Source organism: Monodon monoceros, unplaced genomic scaffold (genome assembly GCF_005190385.1).
Source record: "Monodon monoceros isolate NGI ecotype Baffin Bay Population unplaced genomic scaffold, NGI_Narwhal_1 Super_Scaffold_7, whole genome shotgun sequence".
Classification (NCBI taxonomy): Eukaryota; Metazoa; Chordata; class Mammalia; order Artiodactyla; family Monodontidae; genus Monodon; species Monodon monoceros.
In genome coordinates this window covers 55,299,410-55,311,556 of record NW_021703784.1, presented here as the reverse complement: position 1 = coordinate 55,311,556, position 12,147 = coordinate 55,299,410, and the positions used below count along the sequence as shown (strand labels likewise).

The window sequence follows — 12,147 nt, the reverse complement described above, 5'->3', positions numbered from 1 at the left end:
TTCTTTTTAGTTTTTTGGCAAAGTTGACTCTGCAAAGTTGCGAACATCAGAGATGGCTGGATTGTTTCAAGTATGTATAGGGAGTCGCTGCTGCTGAAGTGATCGCTCTAAATAATATGAGAAAAGAATATGTGCATATTAACCACTCCATTATGCCGTGTGATCATCTTTGTCCTTTTTAGGATATTAAAATCTGTTGCGAGGGCTTCCCTGGTGGCGCAGTGGTTGAGAGTACCCGCGTACCACAAAAAAAAAAAAAAAAAAATCTGTTGCGAGAAAAGAAAGTTCTCCTTACTGAGTTTAAAAATGCTTCCAGGTTTCTTCCACTGCCCTGGAGCTATAGAGTCTATAATAAAATCTATAATAAAATCAACCTGCTAATGTGCTGAGTGCTTTCATTAGCACAGATACAACACAGAAAGGATGGAAACTTTATGCCCAGAGGCTGAAAAACTCAGCCCAGAGACACAAAATACTGATAGAGGGGAGGTGAGAACCCCAGATGAGCTCCCTCTTTCTACCACGCCACTGCCTGGCCTCTGTGTTCCCAGCCCTTGGAGCTGCAGACGTGTGCCCTCATCCCACCCCCGCCCCACGGCCCCAAGCCTAGAGCTGTTTCTCGTAAGATATGGTTTCCCAGCTCTTTCATGTCCATCACTTTTCTGGGAACAGTCATCAGACCTCTGCAAGGTCTTCCCAGCTGGAGGGAAGCCTTTGCTCCTGCTGCCCTCCACCAGGGGAGAGCCAGGCAGCCCCTGGTTTCCACGGAGTGGCTGCTGAGCCCGGTGTCTCCTCTTACACCTGCTGCCCCATTTCTTCTGTTCAGGCCCAAACACTCACTGTGATGCCACGTGGCAGAACCTTCACTTTTCACCCTAGATTTTATGTCCTCCAACAGTCCTAGGACACACCTTACTCACAGCAGATGAAGCAGACTCTGTGCCTGGCACATAGTGGGTTCTCAAGTATCTGATGAAGGAGATCAGTCCCTGCTGAGAACCTCTGGTTCATGTCAAACTCACCTTCCAAAGCTTGCTGCAATGACGCCCCTGCCCCCCGCTTCTGGGGGTGTACCTGTGACACATCTACTGGGCTTGCTCTGTGCTCCGTATAAATGAATTCCCACTACCCGCCTTCTTATAGCATGTTGGGATGATCTGTTTCCTCTCCCCCAGAAGATACAAGCAGCAGGAGGGCTGAGACTTGCCTGTTTCCTCTTCATACCTCAAGTGCCTGGCCCAGGGCCTGCGATGGGGCAGACACTCACGGGTTTGTTCACGGAAACCTCCTTGGGAGGGCAGGGTGGCTGAATAGAAAGGGTATAAGCCAACCCTGAAAAAGCCTAGCCCAGAGGAACCCCCATGCTTCCTTGTCGTGATGTCCCTGCCACCCCAGAACACAGGACAGCCAGGCCCCGGCCTGTGAGAAAGGCTATTGCCTTAGGTGGGAGATGGGGGGCAGAGCTGCTCCTTAAGTCAGCTTCCCACCAGGAGAGAGAACGCCACGGGGGTCAGCCAGCCGGCTTTGGCGACGTGCCTTGAGGTCTGGGCCTGGCACTCAGCAGGTGCTCGAGAAACGTTTGTGGAACTGAGTTGACCAAACTGGAAGATGCTGGTTATCCGTCCCTCTGGCTGCAGACAGGCCAGCTTCCCTCTGGGGCACTGTGCAGGCAAATGATCTCAGGACATAGCCTGTTTCCTCTAATGAGGCTTCTCCCCTTTGGAGCCCTGCTCCCAGGAGCGTGGGAAGGGAGGCAGTGCGCAGAGGCAACCCCAGTGCCTGCACGAGGGCAGCGCAGGGCATGCAGCTCTCCTCCTGAGATGGTGTGGGCAGCGCATACCAGCGCCCTAGGCAGGGGGATGGTCACAATGACCTCTTGGGCCCGGAAACCAAAGCACAGCGGCACCTCCTTCGAGGCCGCCCTGGGGAGGAATGGAAGAAGCCAGCAGGGAGTCCAGCTGCATTATGTCATCAGCTTCCTTGGAGTCAGAGGCCCTGGCGTGCCGCAGCCCAGCACTGCGGGGAGAGGCTGGGGGAGGGGGAGGCGGCTTTTGTCCCCTCCTTTGCGGCCTCTCCTCCAGACCTCGGCCAACCTCCGCGGAAGGCAGGCGCTGCCTTCCAAGTGCCCCAGCTTCAAACAGGCACCTCCCAGCAGGGGTTGAGAACCAGGAAGGGCTGTTTGTTGTCTGAGTGTGTGAAACAGCGGCCTGCTGGCTTCCCTGGCAGAAAACCAGGCTCTGGGCTCCGCACCCGGCACCTGGGGGCGGGGGCTAAAGGAGAGAGGCCTGGGACGCTCCATAAAGCCCACCCTTGTCCCCAGCTTCCTGCCCCCCACGCTCTCCCCACTTCCTCCTAGAGAACCCACCATAAGTGCGGGGCCCAAACGGAGGGGGCCATGGCTGCTCCAGCCCCAACTGCCCCACCCCTCCCCGGGCAATCTCACTTCCCTTTCCAGCCACCATCTGACCTCCTCCAGCCCAGCACAGCTCCCACCCCAACACACCCAGCGGGGCACACAGTCCTGCGCAGGACGGGAGGAGGGAGGGGATGCAGGAGAGAGAGGGCGGAGAGAAAAGCTGAGGTCCACTGCCAGTCCCGAAGAGTAACAATGACTGTTATCAAATCCCTACACTCTCTGCCCATAGCAGCCACACGCAATAGGGGATATTATTATCCTTAGTTCATAAATGCAAAAACTGACGCCCAGAGAGTTTAAGACCCTCAGCCAAGGGCATGGAGCTACTGCACAATATTGCTGGACAGCAAAGCCGAGTCTGTGTGATTCTGAAATCCAAACTCCAAACCTTGTGGCTTTACCTTCGGGGAACCCCATCCCCACACACCTGGGGATGCTACTTGGGAAATTTCTAGACTGGTGGAAAAGACACTGCAGAGCCTTAAGCGGTCACTCGCTGAGGACACTTGGTTTGGGAACCACAGGACAGTCACGAGGACAGGGCAGGGCTAAGGGCACACCAGAGGCCGAGGGCGTGCCTGCTGCCACCTACAGTCTTCCCTTCTGATTAACCTACGGCAACTCAATCTCAGGCTGGATCAGACCCGAGCACCGTCTGCCGCTTCCAGAAGACAGGGCTGCTAGACGCCAAGCTATCAGGCAGAAACACAGCCTGCTGTTCACGCCCCCTCCCCTGCTAGCTGCCGAACCAAAGCAAAGGGTCCCAGAGACCTCCCAGGCCAATCCCTTTCCCCCATGCTGCTTGACATGTGGAGAAACTGAGGTCCACAGAGGAAAAACAGTTCATCCGTGATGTCACAGGGACAGTGAACCAATGGGGTCCCTGCCTCCCAGACCAGATCCCCGCCCTGATTCATCTCACTTGAGTGCTGTCCCCAGATAACACCCTCTCTCGTCCAGCTGTCTCTCTCCCTGCCCTGCCCACCCCCCTCCCCATTTCCTGCTTTCCTTTCCCAGCTCTGCTCAGCAGGCCCAGTGTCTGAACTCTCCCTGCATAGAGCAGCCCTCTCCTTCCCACGACTCTTCTGAGCCTCACCACCCCCTTCCCTCCACTCCTCTAGGCCAAGGAGCAATTCTTGGGTGGTTGAATTAGCTGATTATTACTGGACTGCAGCCTGCTGGATCCAGTGCCCAGAACTCTGTCCCCAGTAATTAGGTGGGTTCTGAGTACTTGCCCAGTGGGAAGCCACTGGGGAGTTCTATGCTCTGCCAGCAGGCCAAGGGAGGGCTCTCCAGCTGCATAAAGAGCTCCCTGATCACCGGTGGATCATTGGAAGCCACGGTCCCCTCCTCAGGTCAGGTCAAGCCACACTGGATATACTATAGCCAGATCCAGATGTCCACCCCAAAGGGGAACTCCCTACTTTCCCATGTCACCGCCCAGACCCAGGAAAGGCTCAGTAAATGTCTGAGGATGGGCGTGATGAATGGAGCCCACCCTCTGGGGGCCAGGAAGTGATGGCACCATGGCTGGGCACGTATTTAGGACGTAGAATTTGGACAAGCAGAGAGAAGACAGGATGGCATTCTGGATGGTGGGAGCAGGAAAAACAAAGGCACAGAGGCTGGAATGAGCCACCAAGCCCCTCGCCAGGTAGCTCTGGTTGTCTGAAAACACATTCTCCTAGCAAAGGTAAAGCGAGTCATCCTGTGACCTCCGCCCTTTGGATCACAGAGAATAATCTAATGCCTGTGGCTCAGGTCACTTTTAGACGTTTCAGAATCAGCAATGGTGTCCCATTGTCCTCACCCACCACGCTGCCCATCTGCAAGTATATTTTTTCCCAGTGAAACACCTACATTAGCCTCCTTCACTGAACAAATATTTATGGAGCTCAGTCTCATGCCAGGTCTGCACAGGTGCAAAGGGACAACAGATCCAGGACAGGTGCCCTTGGCCTCACACAGAGGACATCACAAGTGTGCAAATAACCAGGACCCACGAAGAGACGGAGGGATGAGTGCCAACAGAAAGAGAAGAGAGAGAGAATGAATATATGGCAAAAAAAAAAAAAAAAAAAAAGTCACAAGGCACTTGGAAATCAGTGAGGGCTTCCCAGAGAAGGAGGCCATGTGTGATCCAGGCCTTGAAGGACAGGAAGGGTGTTGTGAACTAACCGCATATAACACGGCACTTGTTCCAGGGACTTGTCCCCGAGCTGTACCTATTTTAACTCACTTAACCCTCAAAACAACGTATCATGCAGGCACTATTGCTATCCCATTTTACAGATGAGGGAGCTGTAGCAGAGAATGGGTTAAATAATCGGCAGAGGTTGCCAGGCTGGTAAGTGGCAGAGGCCTGAGCTGCCCAATCCCCCACTTCTTCCCTCCAGCACTGAGCAAGCATTAGAGCGTATCTCTGGGACCCTCCTGGGATGGCACATCCCAGCAGTCCACTCCCCACCCCCTTCCTGGTCCTCTGCCAAAATGTATCCATGCCCACTGACTGCACAGGCTCGGGGAAGGGGGTAAGGCTGCAAAAGGACCAGGAGGCCCAGTTGTGGGGCCAGAGGCCCAGGGCCAGGATGCGAGGGAGCCCCTGCCTTGTGCAGGTCCATACTCATTCAGCTTCTGGGCCTCTGAGTACACCCTGGAGAGAGGCTGCACCCTGCACGGCCACTGAACCCCTCCGACCTTGAGTGAAGAGTCCTGCCTCCCGCTGGCCTGACATGGACCACCACACCCTACCTGCTCCAGATCCCTCTCCAGTTACAGAAGGACCCACTGGCTATGGTCTCAGCCAGGCCAGGCCCAGCCCCAGGCAGAGGGAAAGCAGCTCAGTGGCTGCGGTGGCTTCAATCACACAGAACTCCAGGGACCTGTCTGGTCCGGTCCCTGGGGTCTGGCCTCCTGGGGGCCTCATCCGTCACCAGGTCTCTTGGGAAGGAACAAGCAGTTCCTCTCAAGTGGGACTATAGATGGGGCCAGGACCAGGAAGGAGGAGGTGTGTCTCCAGAGAGATGACCCTGCCAGGGCCCCTCGGGAGGGAGGGAGGGAGGGAGGGGGCTGGGACAACAGTGTCCTTTGTTCCCCTCTCAAAAGCAGCCACCCTGCCCTGTCGCACCCCCTCCGATCTATATCCCCCTACTAGGACTCAAGCCACCCCTTGGGCAGGACCCATCCTGCACACAGGAGGGAAGAAGGGTGCCCAGGAACCATAAGGGTGTCCTGTTCTAATTCCAGGGCTTATCCTGGAGACATGCCCCACCCCCAGGAGCCCCCCGCCTGATGTAGGAGACATGGCTCCCACCTGCAGAAGCCTATCTGATGGGGGAGAAACAGGCTTCAATTGCAGGAAGCCCGTTCTGACAGGGGTGGTAATCTTCTCCCTCGCGACTTCCCAGTCTGATGGAAGAGACCCCCCAACAGCCGGTCTAATGTGGGAGGCATGGCTTCCATCCTTAGGATTCCCTAATGGGAAAGAGCTAATTTCAGCACTCAGGGAGCCCCTGGGCTGACAGCAGAGGCAAGAAGGGAGGAAGGAGTTCAGTCTCATCAACAAATCCCTGTCAGGCATCTCCTGTGAACCAGACCCAGAGCTGGATAATGGACCAGGAAACAGAAAGAGCCCCAAATCACAAGGAGCTCACCACCTGGGGAACAAAGACACCTGAGGTGTGAATACCTGGGTAGAAAGTACCTCGAAACCCACCCACCCCAGCACCCAAAGCCTGCTCGCCAGGGCTGCCACCTCCCTCAGCAGCCTCACCCCTCACACTCCCGCACCTACACATTGGCCTAGGCTCTTCCTTCTGTCTAGAACACCTAAGCCTTCCTTGTGCCCCAGGACCCAGCTCAGGGGGTCACCTTCTCCAGGAAGCCTTTCTCAAGACCCCCTGCCTGAGTCAGCAGCCCCGCTTTCAGGAGCCAGCACAGACATGCCCCCCTGTGACCAGCTGACGCCTCTGCAATGTTCTCCCCAGTCCCCAGCTGAGCCTCACCCCCCAGGTCCCCACACCCGGAAACCCCACCACCCCCAGCCCAGGGCCTCATACCCTTCTTCCGAGAGGCTCCCCCCCAGCTCCAGGCACAGAGAAAAGCAAGGTCCTTCTCTTCTCTCCTCTGCCTGCTGTAGCCCAGCTTTGCCCTCATGGCTCCATCAAAACCCCTCCCACCAAGTCACCAGCCACTGCCTTCTGCCTAAATCCCAGGGGTCTTTCCCAAGCTCATCCTCTGTTGGTCCTTCCCTCCTCTCTCCACCCCCAGGCATGTGCTCTCCAAAGCCTCAAATGCCCCCAGCCATCCTCTCTTCATACGCTCTATCTTCTCCCTCTTCCTGTACCATGTCACCCATAATCCCCAAGTCAAACACCACCTCTAACCCGAAGACTTTCAAATCCCTGCCTCCCACGTCCATCCCTGCCCCAAGATCCGGACCCATCTATGCAGAAGCCTCCCTACATCTTCCTCAACTTCCAGCCTGACTCCCTGTCAAGCTGCCACCCCCTGCAGGCCTCAACAGATGGTCAGCATGGTCGCTGTGGAGGATGGCCTGGCAGAGGCCAGGAGGCCACTCGGGGCGTGCTGACTCCCAGGCTATTGTTCTTCCATTGCCACAGCCCCGAGGTATGGCACACCCATGACTCAGGACCCCTGAACCCATGCCAGTGGGAGGTTTCAACCCTGGGCAAGGAGGCCCAAACTCGGAAGGAAGAGAGCTGGGGAGACGTGTGAAGCCCAGAGCTCAGCCCGGAGTCAAGGATCAGAGAAGATGGGTCAAGCTCAATGCTTCCACTCCCAGCAGCCCCATAAGCACCTCTGGCCAAAGCCACAGGACTTCCCCCATGTTCCAGCCAAGATGGATCACACAGAGCTTAACCACCAACAGAGACAACAGCCAAGGTTCACAGAGAGCTGGTGATTACGTGTCCCCATCACACCCACCCTCCTTCTCTGCCAAAAAAGAAGAGTTCATAAACATCTGTAGGAAACGAAATGCCACTCCATCCCATCACCTCTCAGGAAGTCCCTCCTGTTGTTCAACTTTGATCCTGTATATTGCCAGTTGAATTAGTGGGAACAGCAAGAACCAGAAGGGACGCACAACTTGAGAATGAGGCCACCAGGGAGATGGGGGAGGCCACCTATGAGCCAGACAACCCCGTCCCTCTGGGTGAAAGCACGGAGCAGCAGGACAGACGGGCCTGGGTTCAGAAGCTCGTTGGCTGAATGGTAGTGGACAAATTACTTAATCTCTCCTAGTCTGTTTCCTGGTCTGTAAAGTGGGAACAACAGTCCTTACACTAATAGGATCACAGGGAGAACCAAATGGGATCATGCATGTAAAGCTGACACATACCAGGCATCCAGGCAGTAAGGCTAATGGACTCCAGCTCCTTGTTCATCTTTCTCAGTTCCATCCTTGCCAAAGCCTTAGATCGGATCTCGCCTTCTCTCAGGCTCCTCTTCAGTCTCCTCACCGGTCTCCCTTCATACAGGCCTGCCCCTCCTTGCCACTGCCAAAGGCATCCCTCCAAAACAAAGATCTGCTCCCATCCCTCCCCTCCCCACAGTCCTCTCTGAGTCACCAGGGACTTCGGGAGAAAATCTCCTCTCCTTAGCTTGACATCCCAGCCTGTTGATAACTAGTCCGTGTTCACTCTCACCCATCACCCCAGCCCAACCCGCAGGCTGCTTCATGCCTCCAAGCCTTGTCACATTCTGTACCCCCAGCCAGGAATGACGTCCCCAGTCCCACCCCCTTGCTCCAATGCCACCTCCTTCCCATGAAAGCTTCCCTCACCATGCCCCCTGCCAAGACTGGGGGTGGGGGGGCCCCTCCTTCAGCCTCCCACAGCACATGTCACCCTGCATTATGATCAGCTGCTCTGCTCTCAGTCTTTTGGAAACAGAGTAGAGCCATTCACCTCGGAACCGCCAGCCCCGGCACTTGGTCAACATTTGTTGAATGGCTGTGTGATTGCTCCTAGAGCACTTGTTAGAGCAGTCATCACACAACCTGTAATTAGTCCTATCCAGGTATTCGTCTCATGCCCTCTTTCCCCCTTGACCCTGGGACTCCCTAGAGGGCAGTGACAGTTTCTGAAAAATTCTCATTGTCACTTTCACGTGCGGGTTGAAAATCCAGGTGCAGGATGGATGCAACGACTGCTGATCCTTGGAGTATTGGATACTTGCAAGCCTCTTCTTCTAAGACAGAGATAAAGTGGAATCCCATGGTTTACAGAACAAGGCAAGGTACAGCCCATTATTGATTTTGTCTTTCTCTTCCAAATTACTCAGGAAACCTGTCTGGAAGGGAGACGGAGCCCTCCTGGGACTACAGGGGAGACCGGAAGAGAGAGCAGGGCCACCGTCACATGGACCATAGCCAGGCCTGGGCACCAGGCTTCTGGCAGCACCTCCTCCCCTGCCCAGTATATTCAGAAAACACAGGGAGAGCCCTGAAAATGTTAGGTATTGATAGCTACAGTTTACAGACAGGAACACGATAGGGTCCAGAGAGGTGAGGACCATTGTCCAAGGTCCTCAAGCTCCCCCAGTGAGTTAGAGGCAGAGAAGGGGGAGTGGTGGAAAATGCTTGGCCCCAAAGATTGGGTCTCCAACAGGTGCCTGGCTGTTCATGGTGTCCCCATCCTGCTGACAACCCATGCCAGCAGGAGAACAATGACACTTTCCCCCAAGTCACAGCGAGGCTAACCAAGGCCCAGGAGGGGCTGAGTCACCCTGATGGTGAAGTAGCACGTGAGGAATGAGAGAGGAAGAAGGGCTCCTGACTCCCTGCAGGGAGAAAAGTCTGACCTCAGAGGTCAGGAGGATCTTGGCAATGCTGGACATGGATGTGGTGGAGGAGAGGGTCACACATGCTCCTGCTGAGGACAGAGACGTGAGTCACCAGTTCAGCAATGGGGACTAGCCGTCGAGGTGAACGCAGATGCCTCACGATCTCTGCAGCCTCCACCACCAGCTGGGCCTCCACACACAGAGCAGGCCATCCCTCCTGGGCCTCAAACCAGGGCCCACGAGGGGCCTGACAGTTCCCAAGGGTGAGCCACAGAGCAGTGGACCAAGTGGACTCCAGCCTCTATCCTGTCTCTGACCCCTCTTGACCTTAAGCAAGTCAGGTAGCCTCTCTAAGCTCTGGTTCCTCCTCTGGAAAACAGGAAGAGGAGAGCTAACCTCCTTGCAGAGCCGTCAGGAGGATGGCTGGGAAGCAGTTTCTAAAACTTAGGAGCACAAGTTATCTCTGAGTCTCAGTTTCTTCTTCTGGAAAATGGAAATAATCTCTGAAAGACTATTCTCAGGTTGGGGCTTCCCTGGTGGCGCAGTGGCTAAGAATCCACTGCCAATGCAGGGGACACGGGTTCGAGCCCTGGTCCGGGAAGATCCCACATGCCGCGGAGCAACTAAGCCCACACGCCACAACTACTGAGCCTGCGCTCTAGAGCCCACGAGCCACAACTACTGAGCCCATGTGCCACAACTACTGAAGCCTGCACGCCTAGAGCCCGTGTTCTGCAACAAAAGAAGCCACCGCCATGAGAAGCCCACGCACCGCAACAAAGAGTAGCCCCCACTAGCCTCAACTAAAGAAAGCCCGTGCACAGCAACACAGCCCAACACAGCCAAAAATAAATAAATACATTTTTTTAATGTGTTTTAAAAAAATTACTTTTCTCAGGTTGTTGAGAGACAGTATCAGATGGCAGTGGGTGGTACATTGTTTTGTCAGAGGTCCCGAAACATGATGACCATGGGGGCCGTTTCTCTCTAGTCTATTAGCTCCTTTGGGGAAGGGACAGGTTTTGGACATCTTTGATCCCCACATTATACCTTGTACACCCCAGGCACTCAAGAAATAATTACTGGAAGCAAGGAGAGAGTAAGGGAGGGTGCAGAGAGGGAAGAGAGGAGGGAGAAGTGGGGCACAAGGACAGAAGGGGGTAAAGAAAGAAAAGAATGAATAAGGGGGTTGCAGAGGGGTGAGAGCAGCTAAGGGAGAAGCTTGTATCAGAACTTAAGGGGAGTTGGCTGAGGGAAGGAGTAGAACTAGGGTGACAAAGCTGAGTGCCTGACCGGGGCTTGCCTTGGGCCCCAGCCCCCTCCCCTTTCTGTCCCAGTTTCCCACTTCAGAGGCATCCCTCTCCCTTTCTGAGCAGGGCAGGCTCCTAAGAGACAGGAGGGCCCTCCCCACCCCCAGCTCAAGCAGATCCCAGCCACCACCGAAGGCCTTGGGGAGGTCAGAGGGAAAGGAAATGTGGATGGGAGGCATTTTCCCAGGCTCCAGGGGGCCTCCCACCCTGTGTGGCGCGTGTGTTTCCACTTCTCCACCTGCAGGGACCTGGAGTGTATCAGCGGCCAGGGGCTGTTGGCATGTGACCTGGGGTGTCTGTGTGGGCGTTAGTCTGATGTGTGTCTGTGGAGGTCAGCGTTGGCGTAGCCTGTTGAACACTGTGTTGGTGAGAGACATGCCAACATAAGTGTTCCTGTTGGTAAGGGTAAGAACGTGTGTGTCTCAGTGAGAGTGTTTGTTAAGGTCAGTGCAAGTGATAGCGTATGCATCAGGGTCGGCCAACATGTGTGCGCCAGCATGAAGGTGTGTTAGCATTGGTATGTGTTGAAGTGTGACCTGTGTATGCCAACATGACTGTCAGCAAGAACGTGTTGATGAGTGTGTACCAGTGAGTGTGTGACAGTGTGTCACTGGATGTGCTGACATGTGGCAGTGAATGTCAGTGTGTATGCCAGCATGAGCACGCCCATGCATGAGTGTGCCCGTGTGTCCACATAAGCGTGTGCCTTTGTGTGTCAACCTGCCCCCTGCATCCCTGCGCCGGCTGGCCAGTGCTGGGTGTCAGCGAGTGAGTGCATGTGAGTGTGTCTCCGCGGCCAAGTCCTCGTCGCTCCGTCCGCGCGCCCCTGGCCCTGCTGGCGACCACACGGGAGACCTCCGGTGGAGGAGAGCCGAGAGCCGCCGCGGAGCAGGCGCCGGCGGTGCCGGGGTGGCTGCGCACGCACAGCCGGGACACGGACTAGAACCCCTGCCCGCGCCCTCGCCCGGGTCGCCCCACGCGTCCCGGACCGGCCGCCGCCCGCACTCACCGCGTCCCTTTGTCGCCCATGGTCCTCGGCGGCCGCAGGGAGGTCCGCGGCGTCAGCGCCCAGGCTGGAAAATTCCCGGCCGGCAGGAGGGGCGCGGGCCAGCCGGTTCCCGGCTCCTGCTCCGCCTCCTCCGCGCTCCCGGCCGCCGCCCCCGCCCGGTCCCGCCGCGCCGCACAGCGCCCGCCTCACAGCGACCGCCGCGGCCGGGGCGGGGAGCTGGGGATCTGGGGAGCCGAGCAGCCGAGCTGGGAGGGCGCGCGGGGGCCCGTGTGCGCGTGTGTGCGCGCCGCCGAGCCAGCACTGGGCAGGGCCCGGACGCGTCAGGGCCCTGAGATCGGCATTAGGGGCCCACAAGGATGCTGTCCGGCTTGTGTGTGTGTGTGTGTGTGCGTGCGTTTGTGTGTACGTGAGGGCGCACGCTGGGGTGGGTATACGTGCGCGTGTGTGCAAGCGAGGGTGCGTGTGCACCGCTGCGTGCTCTACCGATTGGGGGTGCGTTTGCCTGGATGGAGCGGGGTGCACGTCTTTGTGCTGTGTGCGTGTGTGCAGGCGCGCTCCCCTGCGCACGCCGGGGGGCGGCCTTTGCGTGTGCGGGAGCGTGGACG

At 56.6% G+C, this 12,147-nt stretch overlaps 1 protein-coding gene across 3 annotated transcripts in view; it reads right to left on the bottom strand.

Moving 5' to 3' along the window:
• The window catches only part of ARRB1 (arrestin beta 1), an 81,688-nt gene extending 69,791 nt beyond the window's left edge, over positions 1-11,897 (bottom strand). Inside the window, exon 1 of one of the 3 annotated variants that reach the window (XM_029209506.1) lies at positions 11,543-11,897. In XM_029209506.1, the coding sequence (XP_029065339.1) occupies positions 11,543-11,562 (20 nt within the window). In that variant the 5' untranslated portion in view covers positions 11,563-11,897. Of the gene's footprint in view, positions 1-7,778; positions 9,753-11,542 lie in introns of those variants that run through there. The other 2 variants (XM_029209510.1, XM_029209508.1) reach the window with 2 other exon arrangements.
• Positions 11,898-12,147: the final 250 nt, after the last annotated feature.